The sequence below is a fragment of the Triturus cristatus genome, chromosome 10, assembly GCF_964204655.1.
Source record: "Triturus cristatus chromosome 10, aTriCri1.1, whole genome shotgun sequence".
Taxonomy (NCBI): Eukaryota; Metazoa; Chordata; class Amphibia; order Caudata; family Salamandridae; genus Triturus; species Triturus cristatus.
In genome coordinates this window covers 1,195,355,754-1,195,379,148 of record NC_140593.1, presented here as the reverse complement: position 1 = coordinate 1,195,379,148, position 23,395 = coordinate 1,195,355,754, and the positions used below count along the sequence as shown (strand labels likewise).

General features: G+C 46.5%; 1 protein-coding gene across 3 annotated transcripts in view; it reads left to right on the top strand.

The window, feature by feature from the left end:
- Window positions 1-5,973: 5,973 nt before the first annotated feature.
- Window positions 5,974-23,395, top strand: part of LOC146797025 (catechol O-methyltransferase-like) — a 143,892-nt gene continuing 126,470 nt past the window's right edge. Inside the window, exon 1 of one of the 3 annotated variants that reach the window (XM_085629626.1) lies at window positions 5,974-6,154. In XM_085629626.1, the coding sequence (XP_085485752.1) occupies window positions 6,143-6,154 (12 nt within the window). In that variant the 5' untranslated portion in view covers window positions 5,974-6,142. The remainder of the gene's footprint in view (window positions 6,155-23,395) is intronic. The other 2 variants (XM_085629629.1, XM_085629628.1) reach the window with 2 other exon arrangements.

Below are 23,395 nucleotides of genomic sequence, written 5' to 3'. Positions count from 1 at the left end.
CAGGATCGAAGGTAGGTGTATTTTTTTTAATTTATTTATTAGTAACTTCTATTGTTTTGCCTCCCGCCCTACTACCATCCTTACATGCCAGCCGCCACTGGTCACACACTCCACCTCGCATGAGGGATGCATTTCTCAAGTTAAGACTGGGCAGGTATTCAACTAAGGACGGTCCCCCGAGGTGGCTGTATCAGTGGCCAACAACCTGTTGCAGACTTTGTGGTTATACAAATGAATCCTTATTGCACATAGTTTGTGTTTGTCCACACCTACTACAAGCACAACAAGCACTGTTAAAAGCACTGCTCTTAAAAGCAGGTGGAAGAACTTGCCGCCAGGCCGCTATGCATTGTTTGTCGGGCAGGTCAATACCTTTAATCTGCCAATGTATCAAGTTGTTAACCAAGGCGGTCAGCATGTTGACATTGAATTCTAAAAGGCCAGCCTTTATTTTTGGGAAACTTTTAGCTGTTGTATGGAAAATGTTTGACCTTTGGTAATATGGATAGGAAGACAAGTGTTTTAGTACTACCATGAGTATGTTTTATTGTTTTACTATTAATATGCACTAGATTAATGGATTTTTGTCACTGTGAAAGTAATAGAGTATGTTTTATTGTTTTACTATTAATATGCACTAGATTAATGGATTTTTGTCACTGTGAAAGTAATATTTAACCAGACTCTCTCATCATTGGGTGTAGGAATTAGTTACAAAATCTAACTGAATTTGGTTATTGTTCAAATGACCTATTGCATCATCTTTTAAAATGTCTACAACGAAATTACAAACTCTAAGCATTTTAGTGTCATCTCGCACCGACTACAATCGGTATTGGTTTTAGGAGTTAATTATTGACTCATTTAATAATGTCTAGACTGTACTGTAAAAAACGTCATCACTTTAGCGTTAACCTGCACTGATGCTGATAATGAAGCGAACACATTTATTATTTTGCTCTAACTATCAATCTTGAGCGGTGTTGTTTTTAGGAGTAAAGTTTTGTATTATTTTAGATTGTTTAGAATGTACTGTAAAAATTGAAGCACCTTAGCGGTACCTTACACTCAATTCTGGCTCTGATTGATAATGTTTTTAGAAGCCAATCCCCATGGATTGATGAATTTGTACATTTTTCTTTATTAGACGAGATATGTTTGTAGTCAAGCACTTAAGTTTTAGCCTGGTTAGATTGTGGCTGATGTATAGTCGTGAAAAGGTTGTTTTTGTACAAAGTGTTTACATTATAATGATTTTTATTAATGAGACAATAAAAAATTATTTTTGATTGTGACTCCAACTTCGGTTTAGAAAACAACAGAGTTGCACAAAAACATGCACGCAGTCGCTAATCATGCATATTTATTTGAGAGTTTTATATAGTGCTGTCTAAAAAACTAAAGCAACGAAATCACGCTGCAAAGAATGGATCACTTACATTGAAAATGACCCCATCTTCAGATTTTAACCCCTTCCCTGCTCATGACGGAACCGTTCCGTCATGAGCCACGGTTGGCGTGTGCTCATGTCATGACAATCCTGTTGGCGGCCGCTCCGCCTCCGCGGCGCTGTTTCCCCGCCTGTGCGAGGGGACAACGCAAATGGGCGGAGTCATGACGGAACCGTTCCGTCATGAGCACAGCTCAACTGTGGCTCATGACGGAGCGGCTCCGTCATGAGCACAGGCCCACCGCGCTGCCCCCCTGCCCCCCCCCAGCGCTGCAGCGGAATGTCCGCAGCAGCGAAGGGGTTAAAAAACAGAGCTACACAAATAGCGTGCATGCAGTTGCCAAACACGCTGTAGTAAGGATTCCCTTAAATACGTACATACATTGTTAAGTTAGCATAACCACGTTAGATGTTAGAAAGCCATCTTGCTGCTTTTGCGCACGACACTGCGTTCACATGTTATTGCTTAAACAAACTGCTGACTCGAGTTTTGCCTCACACGAGAGCAATCTGTTGTTACCATCCAGAGCTCTGCGCAGCGACCTTGGTCTGTACATGATGTGACAAACAGTCTGGGTTGTTAGACAATGCATGTTTTTCACTCTAGGTTGATCGACCCACTATTTAGCCATAACACACGGGCAGCTGCGAATTCCTGAAAGTTGGTGCTTTTAATATTGCAGACATCATGTTTAATATTCAGACTGAAGACGAGCCTTCCTGCGAGAAGACTTCTGATGCTCCTGTGATGTGATTTCACTAAGCTGATCTTTGAGGTATGGGGTCCCCTATTCAAGCCTAAGAGACCTTCTATTAGCATAATAATAATATTAGCTTCTTAGTAAAGGGAAGGTGGTAGTATCCACTGTCATTATAACATGATCACTCCTTTTATATTCTATGGTATTGTAACGATGCTGATGGTTTTGATTATAATCATTTGTCTGCTTGTATTAGCCAAAGTACTGCATCTTAGGACACGTGGTCTATAAAAATAAACTCTTTTTATTTTCACCGTGTCTCTGTTGATTCTTGTTGTGGACTGATGTGAGAATAATATACGAACAGGTATTTCCGATTCCCACCATTCCTGAGATTATACTGAGTCGCTTGTTCTGGGTTGTCTTTTCATTGGGATCGCCGAGCTAAATCTCGGATAACGAATGGGACACTTATGCTAGCCGGATACTGGGTTCTGGGTTCTGAGGTGAGTTTCTGGTACACCACAATTCACTGAGGTCCTGGGGTTCTACGCATAGTTCTGTATATAAGCAGAATCCCTGCAACAACGCCTAAACACACACAAAAAAGTAGGACCATAAAAGGCGATAGAAATGTTCAAAAGGAGTACTTGGTCCAAGCTCCACTGATAAGAAAATGCACAAAGAGAAAGATGAACACAACAGGAAATAGCATGCTGCAACCAACAGCAAGCAAGGAAAACAGAGTGACGAGCATACAAGCAAATGGAAAGTGAGGGCGGGCTGTAAGCCCCTTTTAGGACTTTTTTTTTATTACAAAAGATTTCAAAAGCACTCTGCGGGCGAAATCTAAAAAAGGGAGCTCAGTAAAACAAAGTAGCCTAGGATCACACAACTTCCTCAAGCAGGGAAGCTGAGATTGATCCCAGAGTTTCCAGTTTCACACTGTGCAATTCGGCCACTGGATTGGTATCTCTTTCTGACATCGAAGCTTAATGCTGAGTTTAGGTGACAGAGAGAATCCAAATTTTAATTTCGGCAGTTTCACATGTAAAGGGCACCTGACAATAAATAAATAGTATATTCCACCTTTTTTTGTTAGCGGGAGATTTGCTTGGATTTGAACCCGGGTCCCTTCGATGCATGGTTGTCAGCTGTAGCCACAAGCCTCCCCAACTACTCACGGGCACACAGCAAACCCCTGAAGACCACGTGGCGACCAGATACCTTCCTCACCTAGAGTTGTTTGCAAACTTAGTTCACAAGCAGAACGTCATGCCACTTTCATGTTATAGCTAAAGGTCACACCCCCGTCCCCTCATGTTTTGGGCCACTCCATGGTTTCTGAGCAAGGCCTGGTTGGATATGGCACACCTGACTCCAGGGCTACTTGAAAGGTAACAACAGTGAAAGGCTGACGTGCCCTGGGGTGAGAGGGGGTGGGCGAGGTTAAGGGTACTTACAACAATGCCAGATTCTTTTTCCAGTCCTGTTTTTTTTTTCTTTTACAAATCATTGTTTCTAGGAGCGTAATTCCAACTAGCTTGCGTGAAATTAAAAAATACTACAACTCCCAGAATGACCGATTCATTAAACGAAAGACCAGGACTAAAATTGAGGTTTGCCACTGACATGGAGTTATTAGTGGCGGCTCCTCCACTAAGGTGGAGGAGCATCGCCCCACTGCTTTTTTGCAGCAGTGAAAGAAAGGAAAAATAAAATGTTAATAACTTGATATTATTATAATTTTATTTGTTCCAGCTGCTGCAGCATGAGAGCGGGAGGGGCTGCTCCGCTCACAGAGCAAAGTGAGGGGGAGTGGTAGGCACACTGATGTGCGCATGATGCTTTGGCCGGCCATGGCTGGCCAAACAGTCATGCGCACTTAGCATGTCGTACAGCCTGGGTGAGGAACATGCCCAGGCCCACAGTCCCCGTCTGATTGCCGAGCTACAGCGTTCAGACCAATCACAATGCTGCATTGCAGCATTGCGATTGGCTCAGGGGAGCCTGACTGCTTCCTGTTTGGCCGACATGGAGGAGAGAGACTACGTGGGAGAAAGCGGTGAGGAGGTAAGTGTCTTTCTTTGTTTACACCTTCTTACCCCTTTCCCCCCTGCCCCGCAACCCCAGATCTGTGCCGGCTGCCACTGGGAGTTCTCTTTGGTATAGCTGCAAGTTAATACTGCATCATAACTCGCATGTTTAGCCAGTCTTGCTTTTCAGGTAACAAGTTGCATTCTGGGTCTTGTAGTTTAGCTTTTAGCACTTTAAGCATTGAGTCGGATATACCATCTAGCAATTTGTGATTTCTGCTTCAATGGTTGACGGCGTTTAACGTGACATGGCGATGAAATTCTGCAGTCTAGAAGATTGTATCCACAGGTCGAAGTGGGTGGGATTGGAGGTGGGATTGGAGGCGTACGACGAGCCCATACCGTGAACCTACCTTTGTAAAATGACAACCGCCCCAGGGCGGTGAATTCCAATAGTTTTAAATACTTCAGCGGAAGTGTCAGTCAGTGAGTCTCCTGTGCTGTGAATCCGAAGAGGAGAGACGGCTAAACAGACCTCACCAGGGTGGCGGCTTGCCCGAAAGAAATGTAAATGTACGCTCCGAGTTAATCTGCAAATGCAAAAAGTAATCTTCAAACGTGAAGGACGCTGGAGGGCCTGGACTGGCTTTAATTGATCGAATCGCTCAGGCTTTATTTGTTCTTTTTGAGCGGTACTGCCCAGAGTTCACAACTAGCTGTGAAGTGCGTGCTTTTAATTGTAATTGTATTTCTATGGCGCCTACTACACCTGACGAGGTGTTGAAGGGACAGTTATGTAAACAATTGCATTACGTGCATACTGGGTGTTACTTAAATCTATTTTTTGGAAGCACCATTTTACCGAAAATTCTTTATGCGCATTTTGCAGCAGTCTTTCTTATGCTTTGTGTAAAGCAAGTTTAAAATCAGGACTTGCATATCCACAGTGCTTTCTGTCGCATGCTGTGACTTCGTAGCACTAAAAATGCAGAAGTCACTAATCTCCACTGCACCCACCAAGATTTAATTCTCTGGCTACATGCAGACCTCTTCGGTGTATTAACTAATATAGGTTTCATAGAAATACCTCTAGCCAGCCTCCCACAACATGCAGCAGGATGTGACGTCAGTCGCACCGCGGCAGGATTAGGAATCAATCACCGTTTCTGACGAAATACTCTGGCCCTGGCGCGCACTATTTAATTCATAAGGAGGCCGTGCACCATTTAATTTATAAAGAGGAGCAAGCAAGCCTCTTTATAAATTAAATGGTGCACGGCCTCCTCATGATTTAAATCAAGCAGCCACCCGCCCAAGCTGTGTGAGGGGGCCCCCGAGCGAGGGGGCCCCCCCGCAACGCGGGGGCTGCGGGGGCCTGTGTTACGCCCCTGTTTCATAATGTACTATATATAGCGCATTGAGTAACATCTTTCTAAATGTATTTTTTTAAAGATTATTTTATATGTTGCTACCTGACGGTGAAAGAGCTAAAGAACTTACAGAATATTTTTCTTTTTTTGCCACATCTTTGACCCCGCCCCCCGCTCACTGACCCCGCCCATTGCATGCAGCATCACAGTTACTATATTTCTTTTAATGCACGTCTAACGCTGATTGTATCTATCTGTTGCTCGTGTAGTCCAGTTTTTTCCTTGATCGTGCTCGTAGTTGCCTACAATTCCCAGAGTGCATCTCTGGACGAGCTGTCCAGGCATCTGAACACATTAGAGCCCTCGGCTCGGAATGGGGAGGTGACTGCACGGAAGGTGTAGCGGGGGAGGAGGGCGGGACAGGGTGTGGCCCAGAGGGAAAGGCAAGCACGGTGTAGTGTGACAGAGAGACGCATCTGACTCCGGTGTGGCGTTTATATCACGACAGCGGCCGGGCTCGCGCGAGGGGGCCGAGGAGTAAACACGAAGAGGCCTTATAGATCACCTGGCGCAGGTGTGACACTGATGGGTGCCGCGGTGAGTGTGCAGCGCACGAGGGGTGCTTTATGTAGAGGTGGCGTCGGGTCATGGGCAGTGCGCTTGCTGAGAGTGTGACATATGCTTGTTGCTGCTGAGAGGGCGGGGCTAAGCATTCTACTGTACTTACGGCACGCGGGAGGTAAAGTAACTACACTATGTCACGTGCACCGATGGTTTAAGAGACCGGTCTGACGGGACTCTGCCATTAAGTTGTCCAAACCAGATACTACGCCATGCAAACAATTCGCAATCGTGGTGAGGCGGGTCTTCCAAAACAATCTGTTAACAGCCCAAAAGTTTTCTTTTTGACCAAGTTAACCAGGCGGCTGTGCGCCCCCGAGGACGCTGTGCTCCGCTTCGGGCTGTTTGCTCAACAACCTACTGTATTTTTGAACTATTAGTTCCGGTTTACTTCAGTCGCTTCAGTGGAACAAAAAACACCAGAAAACCAATGATTTGTGTAAGAAAAGCCAAGGGCTGGAGCACTGTGCCTCTTGGCACCATGGGGCCACCAAGGAGCTTTCATTCTGATACCGAATATGTCTAGAATATGTACCCATAACTGACCATTGTGATACGAGCCGTTCTCTGGATGCAGGGAAACACTGCCCTCTGCTGCACAAACAGAGAAATAACCCATAGCTGGGCATATGTGCCACGAGCCACATCACTTGCCCTCGAGTCTTTAACGTGGGACATTTTCATCCAGTTGTGGCTTTTTAGCAAACAACATTTTGCTTTCTTTGATTTGTAGTTTAGTGTTTTGCCCTTGTGTGTGTAATCTTAAAAGCACAAGCACGCATAGCATTGTTGACTTAACATGTCACACATGACATGGGGTCGTTTGTCCAGTATTCACACAACACTTGGCATCCTCCTACTTCCAGACCCATTCCTATTACAGGAAAAGAAAGACTACAACCCCCAGAATGCCAAGTGCTTCGGCAAATAAGCTAGTGTCATTGAAAGTACGGTGCATGTGCAGCTGGCATGTGGTCCTTTATCATGTGACGAGCAGCCCTTGTCCGCCAATCCACGGCCCATACGTTATAAGGTATCAATATCAAGAATCAAGAATTAACTGTCCCAAAACAAAGAACCCCGATCACGGGGTTCTTTGTTTTGGAACAGTTAATTCCTTCTTTCTGCTCTTTTGTCTCTTTACTGGACACTATTCTGTTTTTTCAGTGAGTGGGCAACTGATGATATACGTGGGCATACTGGTGAGAACCTGCCAGTAGACTCCCTGGTGTTGCGTACGTGAGGTGCCCACTTACTCTTTCACTTATTTTTAGGTCTCGCCTTGCTATCGCGTAAGTGATCGCAAAGCGAGACTATTGTAAGGGGCTCCCAAAAGTGCTCAGAAAAGCGGATTGCATGGCGAGCACGTGCACAATCACATGCATCGTGCCGCCATGCAATCCGTTTGGCATCGCACTTCAAAGGGTCCGCTCCCCCGCCTGGAATGCGCCCCCCCCCCCCGCCAAGCGCGCGCGCCACGCACCGCCGGGCTTGTCTTGTTTACCACAGTGGTATAGCACACACTATTTCTCTTCTAACGACCTTGAATTTATGGGAACCTCTCGTGATCACACCCCCCAACAAAGAAAGAAAATACTCGTACTTCAAATCGAAGAACATACTGGTAACCAATAGGATTCAAAATAGACTGCAGAATATTTTAGATTGATGGCACAGTCTTGTTTACATGCATCAGCTAATAACAAAAGTTTGCCTCACCTCTCAGTCACATGCAGAAACACGAATTGAATGCTGGTTAATCTGTTTGTGCGCCCATAGCAACACAGGTTAGGCCGCACGGTTGCTGCTTTACTTGTTTTCCTGGTTATTAATTAGTACTTTCCGGATCTACTTCTCTTTTATTTATTTTTGCATAAGGTGGTAATAGTGACTTATGCACGACATGGTGCACAGCTAATACATATGACCTGAAGACCAGCTGGCCGTTTTGCACAATGGGAATACTATACATTTGATTCTGAAGCACATTTTCAACGGTCAATATGTTTTAATTTGCTGTAAGGACAGTGCCTTTGCTGGGCACAAGTTGTTTTCCTAGTGTCTTCTGAAATGTTGGGAAAATGGGGCTTATAACTATTGTGTACAGATTATTTTTATAGTACAGGGTGGAAACAGTAAACACTGAATTGCTATATCGTGCTGTTGTTTGAGTTTAGCTTGCAGTACGTCTGGCTTTCTTTAGCTAGCTCTCCACCTTCGGTTTTTCCTTAAGTGCAACTATGGTGTGGAATAAATCAGAAAAAACCCATTTAACACAGTTCCCCAGTTGGGGTTAGCGTCGCAAACCATAGCTTGCACAACCACTGTGCAAACTATTTATCCATAGCCGTGTCATTCATAACGTTAATTTGTAAGGTCCAATGTTTTGTCACAAGTAAAATTATTTCTGTCATTTCTGAAGTAATTTGTGACTGATAGTTTTTGTGGGCATCCCTGGTGTGCAAGCTATGTAACTAAGGAATTTAATAGACTTTGAGTTTTATTTCGTAATCATAGCTACATTTTAATTGTTTTTCAGAGAATTTCTGATGCTTGTAGATATGTACATGAAAGCTAACCACAACCTGGCTTTAGCTGTTTTTTTCAGTGAATTTGTGGGTTTTTAATGATGCACTACGTCTAGCATTTATAAAAGCAGCCCTCTCTGTGGGGGGCAACACCACTGCACAAGACCGAAGGCCATGCTCAGTAGGGGATGGTAGTAAAGCCTGACCTTTGACCTGGCTGTGTGTCCAACCCGGTGTTGCCCACAGGGCCAGACTTACATTGAGGCCCTACACTTAACCCCGGCAAGGGGGCAACCCCACTGTGCATGGCCATTGACCTTGAGCAGCATGGGTTGGCCGCTGGGTCTGTTCTTTGACCAGGGCTTGCACCCAGCCAACTTTCACTGCACATGGCTGTTTGTTCTGCTCAGCTGAAAGGCCTCAGATTGACTTCTTTCAAAAGCTCTTCAGGTTTTGCTGATTGAGGCCCTTGGCAACCTCCAAAAGGTGCAGACAAGCTCCTTGAATCAAGCAGCTGATCTGCAAATCCTGCAACAAAATTCACTTTTTATAAATTCATTTTAAGGTTGGCAGTCCATTTGTTTGCCCCACATGGTGCTCAACCCACATGCATCCTTCTTTTTATTCTCCCCAAGATAGTGCTTGATACCCTGTTTTGGGTTGTGGCAGCCAGCCAATCAGAACTGGTTGATTTGCGGATGCTTCTCTACAAATTTGCAGTGGATGACATGACAAAAAAACTCCCTCTTCCAGTGATATATCTTTATTTGTATATGGAAAATCAAATTTCAAAGCTTTATTCGACAGCATGTCATAAAAGCATGTTTACATCCTAACAATATCATAAATATAATACTATTTTTAAAAACAATGTACAATTTTTAAAATTACATTAAACCATGGTGCTGGCGAATAGTTCCGATGAATTAATACCATCAATTTAAAAAGCAAACCTTTGTAATAAAAGTAGAACAATAACCTTAGTGTCAGATACTCATTGTCCAACTTCTAGCATTTTTAGGGTACGCGAACGTATTATATGGATTTGTGCATCTTCCACTGATTAATGGTCAAGATGTGTCTATAATTTAACCCTGTGAATCTTGTCCAACACAGTTTCGTAATACAAATTCCTCAAAAACTACTGAACGGAAAACACACCTGTAAGTAACGTTATAATTCCATACCAAAGTTTGTGTAGTTCCGCTGAGAGTTTTTACTGTAGCGGAAAACAAAATTTCCTTTGGGAGTTAATTTGAAATGCTCATTTTTTAACCCTCCCCTTATTTTTCCCCACCTGTAGGATATGCTCAAAACATGGTTTACCAAACCTTAGCCACTTTTGCCATTTGATTGGAATGTTTCTTGCAGATTTGTCAAACGGGGCCAAAGTTCTAACCAAAGCAAAAATCGCTTTTTTGGAGTGGAAAGTCAGACCTAACCATCGCTCCAGCGTTGCTGATATAAATACATACAGTGGCTTTCTTTTAAGAGGGCTTCAGTGCTTCACTATCTTCATTGTGAGTAGGAACCTCTTGCTTATGGGCACCTACCTAAAAAATAGTCCACTTCAGTGTTAGCGCCGGATGGCCAATCTCTGTTTTCATTTTATGTTTTTTTTTTAACATTTATTTTTGTGACTTTTTTCAAGACTGTGGCAATTTTTTAAAACATTTTATTACTTTTGAATTCCTAAAGACATTTGCATATGTTTCCCAAAAAACATAAAATAAAATGTGTGATGGCCAGATGCACTGGCTTTGCTATTAAAAGTATTGATACTCCAAACACACATAAATGAGAGAGCCATATGTTCACAAAATTGACACTGCAATGTGTGTACGGCTTGCTATCTGATTTTGTGACCTACCACATCATTTACATTTAAAGACGGCCCAGAGGAGAGCAGTGCAATTCCCTCTTTACAGAGCCGCCGCACTGCTTCATTCTGACTTCCATCCCTTCCCAGATCTCCTCATGAGTCACTGAATCTGCCTGCTCCTTTCCTGACTCCTGTTGATGTTCACAAAGTCTCCCTTTCATTCATTTTCTGACCCTCCTGCTTTCTGTGTCTGTTACTGCATGTCATTCTCTGCATCTCTCTGTCCAAAAGTGCTCTCCTGTATGTCCTTTTTGACCCTCTTTGTTCTGTCACTTGCACAATCGTTTTGTAATCTGGACACACTTGCCACCATGTAAATCATCCCCCATTATTTCTGTCCTCCAAATTCTCCTTTTTAGGTCGAGCCTGGGCATTGTATGTGCTGTCTGCGAGGCATGCTGTATTGAGGTAGGGACTTGAAACTTCGCCCACTGTCTGCCCACATTTTGGATTGGCTCGTGTCATTGGCTACTGTAAACTGTGGCTGTTCATGGGTCAAAAGGCTAAGTAGTCCCTCCTTGTCTCCTTTTGTAACCTCCCATGGGGACACCCCCCTGTTACGTGTGTGGTTGCTCGGTAATCTTTAATTACAGCCTCCGAGCTCTATTTTCTCAAAATAGCTTTGTCGCAGGACACGCTTTCTCTAACGCTTTTTTGTATTTTTATAGCTTGCATTGCCAATGCATTAGGTCTCGCATTTGTGAGAGTTTAAGCTATTGGCATTGTAAATGACGATGCCTTCCATTATCTGTTTTAAAATCACCACATAAATAAAAGGCATTCTCATTTACAAAGTGAATAGCTCAAACTCCCATAAATGCGAGACCTATTGCATTGAAAATGCTTGTTTGTAAGTGTTCTTCACTCCCATGTTGTGGGGTAGGATCTATATTTACGGGTTGACTGACTGCAGTTCATTTTTTGAGACGTTTTGAATTGGAGGCTCTAGGACTGGAGTAAACTGGACATGTTGCCGAAGATTGGCTGGAGGTAGTTATCCCCACGTCAGAAGCCTGTCCTAAGATTGAAAAGTTATTGACTCTCTGTAGTAGCTCGGAATCAACCTTGAGACTTACAGACCACTGCTTTGCTCAACACTAAGCGTTTAACTCACTGAGTCAGGTTGGAGGCTTTGTGGCATTATGCCAGGTCAAACATAATGCCAGTTAATCTCTTCACAGTCGGTTTAGTTGCAACTCATTTGAACACTCATGTGCAGGAAGTGAATCAGATGAGAGTGCGGAGATGTCAGATGTCCAGTCTCCACTCTGGAAAAAATGCAGCCGAGGCGCTTTAACTCACAGCTATACATTTACACTGTGATGTTATTTCAATATTCAGGCACACGATCGCATTCTGTTGAATAGCATATACTGTGGATTAATAGTTTAGAATATTATTTGCCACAATTGTTCAGTGTCACCAAAGAACACGTTTTACATCATGTTGGTTGCCTACTGTGTACGTTATGTATGTATGTGCATGATATTTCTATAGCGTGAACCTTGCCAAAAAGCAGCAAAATACGGCTGGGTACACTGATGAGAAAATGGTGTGATGTCACTGTTGCTTTTATACCTCACTGCATTCTGGGATTTGTAGTCTTGGTTCATTTTTTAATTATTCCAGTTAGACCAACGCATCTGATAACAATGATAGATAAAAACAAAGCCCAGAAACAAAAAAAGTGGTGCCCTGGTGACATGGTGCCACCGTGTCAACCTACCAAAGAGGGTGACGCCTGCAAAAAGATGTTGCTTTAATATGTATGCTCTCATACTTCATGCCACAATAAAAAAACGCAGCCATCTATGGATTGCTACTGTGGGTTGGTTACGTATTACCAGGGCCGGCTTTAGCACTGTTGGCGCTCTGTGCGACAATACTTGTTGGCGCCCCCCAATGACCTAATTCTCCCCAAATTCCCTCACTACCACCCTCTAACAGTGCCCCGCAAGTCTCCACAACCACTCTCTCTCCTGTGCATTCCTTTTGTTTTATAGCTCTACTTCACCAGAGGAGGGTGCCAGAAACCTTTACATCACGCACACATTGTACAGAGAGAATTAATCATATGTGTGTAAATAAATGTATGGAAATGTTACATGAGACAAAGAGGACTCCAAGGTGCAGGTGTCACATGCCATCCATACTGGTAGGCAGTATGTTATAAGAGTGCTTGGTCTGGAGAAGCACAAACTCACAATTTAAAACCTAATATCGTGGTTAGGCGTTGATTTTACTAATAAGAATCGATTTCTACCCAAATGAACCCCTTTTGGCAACATTAGGATGATGAAGGATACAGGGGAAAAATCATACCGATCTAACCTGCACCCAGGGCCACTGGAGTTATACGGCTGTGCGGCATAGTTCACAGTATTATAGATTTGCTGTAGTTGCCACATATTTCCTTATCTAATGCGTTATCTGCTAGCTCAAACAGTTCAAAGGTTACTAAAAACGCAGCGACAGATGTTGCCACGCGGTGGAAGGCCCTTTGCAGAGGTAGAGTGGCCACCTTTCTGTTGCTTATTGCTGTATTTGGGCATTAAGCCGGTACTCGTTCACTGCAAACAATGCCCAGACAGTATTTACAAGTGTACAAATGACAGAATAATGAATACTATTACAATATGTGCCGTTGCATGCCACATAATTTGCCTGCTACATAATTTACTCAGCCCTCCTCTGCCACATAATTCCCGTGGCCCTGCCCATACCTTCAGTTTGCATGCAGTTCTTTGATGGCATTTGATAGCTGACTGTAATATTATAGGATTGAAACTTATAAACTGCAAGTAACAAAACCATCTCTCTGACAAAAGCAGTGACCCGCTGAACCATCTACAATGAACGCCCTGTAGTGATCGGCCTGGTATACGCGATTTGCAGCAGGTATATCAGCCCTTTGCACTACTTTATGAGAAGCCAAAACTTCCACTAGACACAATTCCATCTCTCTACAGCAGGCGCATTATTCACCAGAGTTATCTTGCCGCTTTAATGTTGCCTCAACACTGCTGAAGGCATGGAACTCTGCAGCAGGCGCTTTTACATCCAATATATATTTAAACATTCGGCGCCCCCTGGGGTGAGCGCCCGGGGCGGTGGCACCATTCGCACTGCCCTGAAGCTGCCCCCATATTACCTAAGCTCTACATACCCATTTAAACGGGCAGCGCCTTCTGACAGCTTCGCTGCGCACACTAGCAACACGAGCCTGGTGCCTGTGGCTAAGAGCATCGGATTGATGAATGGTGCGGGGTGACTGCGGTGCCAGGGTAGGATTTCGCTCCCCCTCTTTCTTTTATTAGTTTGGTGCCTCGTGGAACTGCAGCGCGGGCTCATTGCAACGCAAACAACTGGACTGACGCACCTGGGAGCAAGCCACAGTACAAGGAAAGCCCGGAACTGGAACGTACTGCCCTGACGGCGTGACGTCATCCAGTAAGCAACCTCATTGACGATGGTTCCTTAAATTGAAAAAATACAATATTATTGTAGTATAGTGCTACTGAGAAGTGCCGACTCTCTCCGCACTTGTGCTGAGAAGTGCCGGTGCTTTCTCTTTTAACTTACAAAAGTTTAGGGATCCAGTACTTGCGAATTCCGGCCCAATTAAAACACTCACGATTGGACGCTCAAAGGGACACCATTCCCGTGGCCCTACTCATGGTTAACAATTCACACCTCAGCTGTTACTCACTCGACACTTTCGCATCTGTAGGGCCACCAAGCGATGGGTGGAAAGTGCGAGCAGGCCCTGCGGACTCAGAGATTGAGGCGAAGCTCGCCAAGCCATGAGGAACAGTAAGAGGACCCGAGAAAGTCACTGAACAAGTGAGCATGGTCGGGGCACCATTACTGAGTGACTGGCACAGTACTGAGTGACTGGCACAGTACTGAGTACTGAGTGACTGGCACAGTGCTGAGTGACTGGCACAGTGCTGAGTGACTGGCACAGTACTGAGTACTGAGTACTGAGTGACTGGCACACTACTGAGTACTGAGTGACTGGCACAGTACTGAGTCGGGTAACAAACATTTGCTATTTCAGCACCAAGGTGCCTTTAAGGATGAACGTGCGCCTTGCACATGTATGTAATGTTATGTGTGATGCATATTTACTAGTAGTGCACTAGATTCAGGCTACACATAGGAACAGAGGCCTCGGGTCTTACTGCGAAACTTCTTTGCACTGATTGGGGAGTGAATGAGGGCTGCTTTCAAGAGGCGGAAGTGGGAGAAGGAGAAGAAGGGGAAAAAGCAAGTATTTTTAAAAGCGCCTGCATAAACTTCTGTGGGATACAGGGGTGAGACGCCCAAGGCAAAGCTGCAGACCGCGCAAAGCCCGTGACTCGAGGGCGGGCAGCAAGTCCTGGAGCTGGCAAGGGTTACCTACTGCCCCATGCCACACTGCGGGCCCTTGGCATGGCTGGGAAATAAATGTGACTTGACAGGACAGACAGCTGGACTTTGGACAGAAGAGAGGACACTTGACGGTTCTGATGGGATCCAGGCATCGTGTCTACTAAATATCTAACCCGTCTGCGGAGGAGATCACGCTCAAAGTGGAGAAAGTAGGGGCGTATCAATGCCCATTCAGAGCTTGGCATCTCCTTCGAGTAAACAGTTACACTGGTTGGTGGAAGGCTGTGATCGCCATATCCTCTTTTCCTATAGTTAACAACGAGGTGCACTTCGAATGCCCATTCCATCCTTGGCTTCTTTGAATATAGTGCACTTTACATGTCTTTTTGAATTCAGCACCTGCATGTCTTTGCAGCTAGAGTATGCCACAGTCAGGGCTGCCAGAACGTTCCCAGGGCAACTAGCAGCACCCCCCAGCAGTGAGATTTCCCACCCTTATCACTTTTATGAACTGTTTTGGTTCAATTGGGCCAAAGGAAGCACACAGCTGCAACTGCCGGAGTGCGTTGACTTGTGAGATGCAGACCCTGTACCAGAGATGTTGGTGCTTAGCACGTGTTCGGATCTCAGTTGCACACTTTTACAGGCATGAATGAAATGGGGCCGTTTTTGTTTTCTATCCCGAACATAAAGGGGATGTACAGCAGGGCCCCAGTTACAAGTTCACTGTTACCACCTGTTTAGAGCGAGGGGTAAATGGTTGGGGGGGGGGGGGGGGGGGGAGGGCTGTTTCTTTTGCTTGTGAGGGTTTGGATGGGCAGTTCTCCTTTTAGTTCAGCAGGAGAAATCTTCTGCTCCACCCCATGAGGACTGAATAATTCTAAGTCTGGACATCTGAGACAACTATACTTTTTTTTCTATAGATTTATATAGCGCAAACTCGACACGAAGGTATTGGAGCGCTTTATATGAGCACCAGTTACCTTACACAAGGACACATTATTATTTTTTCTTTTTTTTTTTCTTTATTAATACTGAAACTTCCTGTAGTTTCCCCAGTCGATGAAAACCTCACATTAGCTCTTGTGTCATTATGCAGATCCGCTAGGAACTCCACAATCCCCTTATCAATACCTTTGTCCCTCATGGTCTGCCACAACCTCCACCTGTTGACACAGTCGAAGGCTGAAGACAGATCCATGAAGGCAAGGTGAATTGTTCCTTTATACACAACGGTATATTTATTCAATAAAAGAAACAGGTTAAGACATTGAGTTATAGTAGAACGCCCCTCACAAAATCCATATTGAGAGGTCGACAGGATCTTATTTTCATTCGTCCAACTTGTTAGGCGTTGAAGTATAGCTCTCCCCATAATCTTCACCATCGAGTCGATTAAGGATATTGGTCGATAACAAAGAGCACTTCCCCTGTCTCCCTTCTTAAAGACAGGAACTATTGTTGAAAGACCCCAAGACCCCGGGCAACCCAATAAGGCCGCGGCATTAAAAACAGCAGCCAGAATGGGAGCCCAGAAATCTGGATCAGATTTGTAACGATCCGGCGGTATTCCGTCAGGGCCTGGCGCTTTATTGGCAGTAAGACCCATTATAGCGACCAAGACCTCATTTTTATAAAAAATAATGGCAGTGCTGTCCCTATCAGAGGGGACAGTAACCATGGTTTCATCTACGTCTGAATAATACAGACTTTTAAAATGACTCTCCCATTCCTCTTTGGTTATACAACAAACCAGTCCATCTCCCGGGTCCTCAGTCAGAAAAGGTTTCTTTACCAGGGCCCAAAATTTGGTACTGCTATTCAAGGTAGAGGGATCAAGCAGTTCCTCCCAGGCCTCTTTCCTCAAACTCCTTGCGGGCAACAATAGTAGCCTTATATTCCTTTCTACAGAATTTTACACCCTCCCTATTCCTCGGGGATGCTGACAAGGCATCCCTCAAATTACGGGCAGCTAGAGTACAGTCATGACTGAACCATCTCGGGCCTATATTAGATCGGGGTTTATTAGGGACCGATAGAAACGCCGATACCTTTTCCGTAATATTATGATAAGCTTCTAGAACCAACCTAGGTTCACCTCCCCCGTTCGTACAGACTTTAATATCCTCTGCACATCCTGCAGCAATATTCTTGTAGAGGACATCCGGAGAAACCATAGACCATTTTAACCGCCTCTTCCCATCTGTTGTACCCAAACTGCCTTGGCTAATGATAGTATTACCTTTTTTAAACCAAGGACAGTTTAAACCGATTATAAGAGGGTTATGGTCACTAAATTCACTACAGACAATGCAAAAAGAATCCACAAAAATTTGCATCGTCCGCGAAACAAGTATATGGTCTATAAAGGTACCCCTTCCATGCCCTTTGAAAGTAGGGGTATCAAAACGAAATCGCGGGTCTTTCAATGACATAGCCAAAGAAAGGTCATGGTCATTCAAAAAGTCATTACACAATTCCCCCTCCTTTGTGTGCTCCATATGGAGACAATCTGCACGATCACACACCATTTCTGGTAAACACTTATACAATGGGTCTATACAAGGATGCAGATTAAAATCCCCCATAATCAAGAGGTTATGGCCCACATTTTCCATAAAATTAGAAACAAAAGAATTTAAAAAATAAATATGATTCCTGCCTCCACTATCATAAACAGCGTTATAGAAATTCACCAGCCCTACACTGACATTACCACCGGTTAGAGTTAAGCCCATTACACCTGTATGGTGTTCTCCAATTCTTCGAACTTCACAGGGTATTAATATAGATACAAAAATTACAAGACCCCCTTTGGGCCTACCCCGCACAGATGGCAAGGCTGGCACAAAGAAGGCCTTATACCCTTCTAAGAAGAGGTCACAGCCCAGTTCCCAGGTCTCTTGTAAACAGATAATCGAAAATTGCTTGATGTAGGTCACCCAATTTACATCAGACATTTTAGCAGCAAGACCCGCAATGTTCCAGGAGACAACAAGACATCCTGGCTTTTTGCCTACCTGGTTGTCTGGATTAATAGGTTCACCTGAAGCCCTGATATCCTGAGCTGCAGGTGCTCCCCGTCAATCACACAGCTCAAGACCGGATAATACTTCATACCTATTCTGTGTGTATATGTTCGACCCATATTGATAGTGTCCAGCACTGATGCTCCTATTAGACGCACCAATGGGTCCACCTACACCACAGAAGTTAGTAATATTATGTAAAGGTTGAGTCTCTTGCACAGGAGTAAAAGGTTCAAGCCCCCACCTGGTTAAACTCTGTTGCGGTCGTGATTTGCACAAATGTGCATAAAAGTAACCCAAGGGGCGTACACAGATACTATTCGTGTTATATACCAGAGCAGAAGCTCTCAAAAGTACAGTTGCTACATGCTGGGGGTGTTTAAAATTTACGACTATACAGTCCCCAGACCCAGGCTTTTTGGACGGCCCCACCCAATTTACACGCCTTACGGTCAATATCTGGTCAAAATAAGAAATCGGAAAACCACAATTTTTGTTAAGCCAAGATACTGTCTTATTTTTCAGAGAGATAGGAGATTCATCATAGGGAGATGCAGGGTGGGTGCCACAAGGGGGCACATTAGTCAATACTACTACAAACGGAGCATAGTCTGGTGGTAAATTAAGATGACAGTTGTGCCTCGCAGAGCTGGAACCTCTACTGCTATGGGGATTTATGGATAATTGTTGCTGCGAAACAGTTTCCACAGGAATATCCAAATGAATAGATGTTACAGATCCTGGGACAGCTGCAACAGCAGAATCCCCCCTCCCCTTGTTCTGTATATCATTAAGTTCAGCAGTATCTCTCCTTTTCCCGCCCGAGTGTACAATTCCACTAGGCTGAGCAGCCTCCCGAGATAATAACAGACCACCCAGCCTTGTCACTTCCTTGGCTAAATTATCGATCTTAATGGTTAATGGTTTAATGAGCTCCTCCATTTTTACAATAAAAGAAGCTTCTAAGTTTTTTATAAGTGAGGCAATCAAATCCGAGTTTGGATTTACTCCATTGCCATTACCATTACCAGTACCATTGTTAGCCGTGAATACAAAAGGGGTTGCTATAGCGGGACTGGTAATCGACTTACCAACCTTCTTTTTTGGCTGAAAATTATTAAGTTTCCCATTCTCTCTTTGAGACCGTGATCTACATGATCTCATAAGTCTGATTTCAGGTTGGGTCTCATTCAGCACACCAGCGTCAGGACTTAACAACACCCGCGAATCCGAATGAACCTCCACCTCTACTAAATTGGGGGCTGGAAGGTCAGTAGGGATGACATCGCTCAGAATGATTTCAGAGTCTTGGGGCTGACTAATAGAAAATTTTTCAGGTAGTGTATCTTCTATCACAGTGCCTTTCCCCAAAGATACACGTCTATCATTGTTAATCTGTGTTACTTTCCTGACCAGAAAATTATCTAGGGTAGCTGGACCCACCATCGCTTTATCGGTTTTTGATTTAACCATTTTATCCAATTGTAAGGTTAAACTTCCACCCAGGTACCCTAAAATCTACCAACGCACTCACAAACAGGTCAATGAGATTAAAATCATACGAATATATCAAATATCTTAAGTGCGCAATGCACAATAAGAGTCCGAACACCACAGTGTAAAGTACCTGGCCCAGTCCAGTCTCTTCAGGCCTCTGAGGGCCACAGAGGGCCCGCCCTTTGCCCGGGCTTAGCCCGGCGCCGCCCGCGCGCGTCCCGCGACGCGGAGGAAGTCTCGAACTTTTGAGCGCCTCCGGGCGCGAAAGGAACCGGAACCGGAAGGTGGCCGCAAAGCAACCCGGGAGCTGTAGTCTCCCCCTGTCGCGGGCGCGATGGAACCAGGCGCCGACAGGGGAGACCCACAGCGTCAGCAGCCCTGGAGCAGCAAGAAGGTCAGGACACTCTTCGCAGGACCGCAGGTAAGTGGACCAAGCTCCGGCAGTCACCCCCGCTCCACTGAGGGAGTCTCGGACTTTTGAGCGCCTCCGGGCGCGAAAGGAACCGGAACCGGAAGGTGGCCGCAAAGCAACCCGGGAGCTGTAGTCTCCCCCTGTCGCGGGCGCGATGGAACCAGGCGCCGACAGGGGAGACCCACAGCGTCAGCAGCCCAGGAGCAGCAAGAAGGCCAGGACACTCTTCGCAGGACCGCAGGTAAGTGGACCAAGACATTAATTTCTTGGTAGGCAAGGGGAGATTAAGTGATTTGCCCAGAATCACAGGAAGCTGAGCCGACGCCGAGACTCAAACCTGGTTCCATAGCTCCAAAGTCAGCAGCTCTGGCCGCAAGGCCACCACCTCTCCCGGTTGTCTGTAGCAGTTTCCTCTAGTGAATACCAGAGCTAGTAATAGAACCCTCTGTGGTAAGCTTCACTCCCTAGGACTTCTTTCACAGCCCTTGGGTGTGATTTGCTAGACTATAGCGTTGCACCATACATAATAAGAATCTAGGCCACAATTAGGTTACGCGTGGCATCTGACATTCGCCTTCACTAATGTCTTCACCATCAGGGTGGGGACCAGGGCGGGTGGCAGGAGTACTTCTAAGGATTTTTTTATAAAACTATAACTTTTCGTAAATACCTCTCAATGCAGTGATTTAGTGTGATGTACTAAGGTGAAACGTGTCCTCATGTTAAACACGTAGTTTAATTTTCAAGGGACTTTGTCATATTTTTACATATTGTTTGCTGAATGATTTACATTATGAACATGTTCAGGGCTCGGCTTGTGCACAGGCTCTTAGAGCCAAGCCAGACCCTTGGCTCAGCTCTCCTTGTTATCTCGTTGTCTCAGCCACCTCATGTTAGTCAATAAGACATGTAGACATTGTTAATGCCAGTGAAAGAGCAACAGAATGCACTATTAATAAATAAACGCTCGTGTAGGCAGTCCACGCTCTCGGTCATATGAGGACGCACACCAGCCGCTACTCGGGGAATCATACTGTGGCCAAAGAGTACGGAGGTGAACCCAGGAGGAACAAACAGCAGCACTGGAGGAACAAACAGCAGCACTGGAGGAACAAACAGCAGCACTGGAGGAACAAACAGTAGCACTGGAGGAACAAACGGCAGCCCTGGAGGAACAAACGGCAGCCCTGGAGGAACCAACGGCGGCCCTGGAGGAACCAACGGCGGCCCTGGAGGAACCAACGGCGGCCCTGGAGGAACCAACGGCGGCCCTGGAGGAACCAACGGCGGCCCTGGAGGAACCAACGGCGGCCCTGGAGGAACAAACGGCGGCCCTGGAGGAACAAACGGCGGCCCTGGAGGAACAAACGGCGGCCCTGGAGGAACAAACGGCGGCCCTGGAGGAACAAACGGCGGCCCTGGAGGAACAAACGGCAGCCCTGGAGGAACCAACGGCAGCCCTGGAGGAACCAACGGCAGCCCTGGAGGAACCAACGGCAGCCCTGGAGGAACCAACGGCAGCCCTGGAGGAACCAACGGCAGCCCTGGAGGAACCAACGGCAGCCCTGGAGGAACCAACGGCAGCCCTGGAGGAACCAACGGCAGCCCTGGAGGAACCAACGGCAGCCCTGGAGGAACCAACGGCAGCCCTGGAGGAACCAACGGCAGCCCTGGAGGAACCAACGGCAGCCCTGGAGGAACCAACGGCAGCCCTGGAGGAAGGAACAAACAGCAGCCCTGGAGGAAGGAACAAACAGCAGCCCTGGAGGAAGGAACAAACAGCAGCACTGGAGGAACAAACGGCAGCACTGGAGGAACAAACGGCAGCCCTGGAGGAAGGAACAAACGGCAGCCCTGGAGGAAGGAACAAACGGCAGCCCTGGAGGAAGGAACAAACGGCAGCCCTGGAGGAAGGAACAAACGGCAGCCCTGGAGGAAGGAACAAACGGCAGCCCTGGAGGAAGGAACAAACGGCAGCCCTGGAGGAACAAACGGCAGCCCTGGAGGAAGGAACAAACGGCAGCCCTGGAGGAAGGAACAAACGGCAGCCCTGGAGGAAGGAACAAACGGCAGCCCTGGAGGAAGGAACAAACGGCAGCCCTGGAGGAAGGAACAAACGGCAGCCCTGGAGGAAGGAACAAACGGCAGCCCTGGAGGAAGGAACAAACGGCAGCCCTGGAGGAAGGAACAAACGGCAGCCCTGGAGGAAGGAACAAACGGCAGCCCTGGAGGAAGGAACAAACGGCAGCCCTGGAGGAAGGAACAAACGGCAGCCCTGGAGGAAGGAACCAACGGCAGCCCTGGAGGAAGGAACCAACGGCAGCCCTGGAGGAACCAACGGCAGCCCTGGAGGAACCAACGGCAGCCCTGGAGGAACCAACGGCAGCCCTGGAGGAACCAACGGCAGCCCTGGAGGAACCAACGGCAGCCCTGGAGGAACCAACGGCAGCCCTGGAGGAACCAACGGCAGCCCTGGAGGAACCAACGGCAGCCCTGGAGGAACCAACGGCAGCCCTGGAGGAACCAACGGCAGCCCTGGAGGAACAAAGAGCAGCACTGGAGGAAGGAACAAACGGCAGCACTGGAGGAAGGAACAAACGGCAGCACTGGAGGAACAAACGGCAGCCCTGGAGGAACCAACGGCAGCCCTGGAGGAACCAACGGCAGCCCTGGAGGAACCAAAGAGCAGCACTGGAGGAAGGAACAAACGGCAGCACTGGAGGAAGGAACAAACGGCAGCACTGGAGGAAGGAACAAACGGCAGCACTGGAGGAACAAACGGCAGCACTGGAGGAACAAACGGCAGCACTGGAGGAACAAACGGCAGCACTGGAGGAAGGAACAAACGGCAGCACTGGAGGAAGGAACAAACGGCAGCACTGGAGGAAGTAACAAACGGCAGCACTGGAGGAAGGAACAAACGGCAGCACTGGAGGAAGGAACAAACGGCAGCACTGGAGGAAGGAACAAACGGCAGCACTGGAGGAAGGAACAAACGGCAGCACTGGAGGAAGGAACAAACGGCAGCACTGGAGGAAGGAACAAACGGCAGCACTGGAGGAACAAACGGCAGCACTGGAGGAACAAACGGCAGCCCTGGAGGAACAAACAGCAGCCCTGGAGGAACCAACGGCAGCCCTGGAGGAAGGAACAAACAGCAGCACTGGAGGAACAAACAGCAGCACTGGAGGAACAAACGGCAGCCCTGGAGGAACAAACGGCAGCACTGGAGGAAGGAACAAACGGCAGCACTGGAGGAAGGAACAAACGGCAGCACTGGAGGAACAAACGGCAGCACTGGAGGAACAAACGGCAGCACTGGAGGAACAAACGGCGGCACTGGAGGAACAAACGGCAGCCCTGGAGGAACAAACGGCAGCCCTGGAGGAACAAACGGCAGCCCTGGAGGAAGGAACAAACGGCAGCCCTGGAGGAAGGAACAAACGGCAGCCCTGGAGGAAGGAACAAACGGCAGCCCTGGAGGAAGGAACAAAC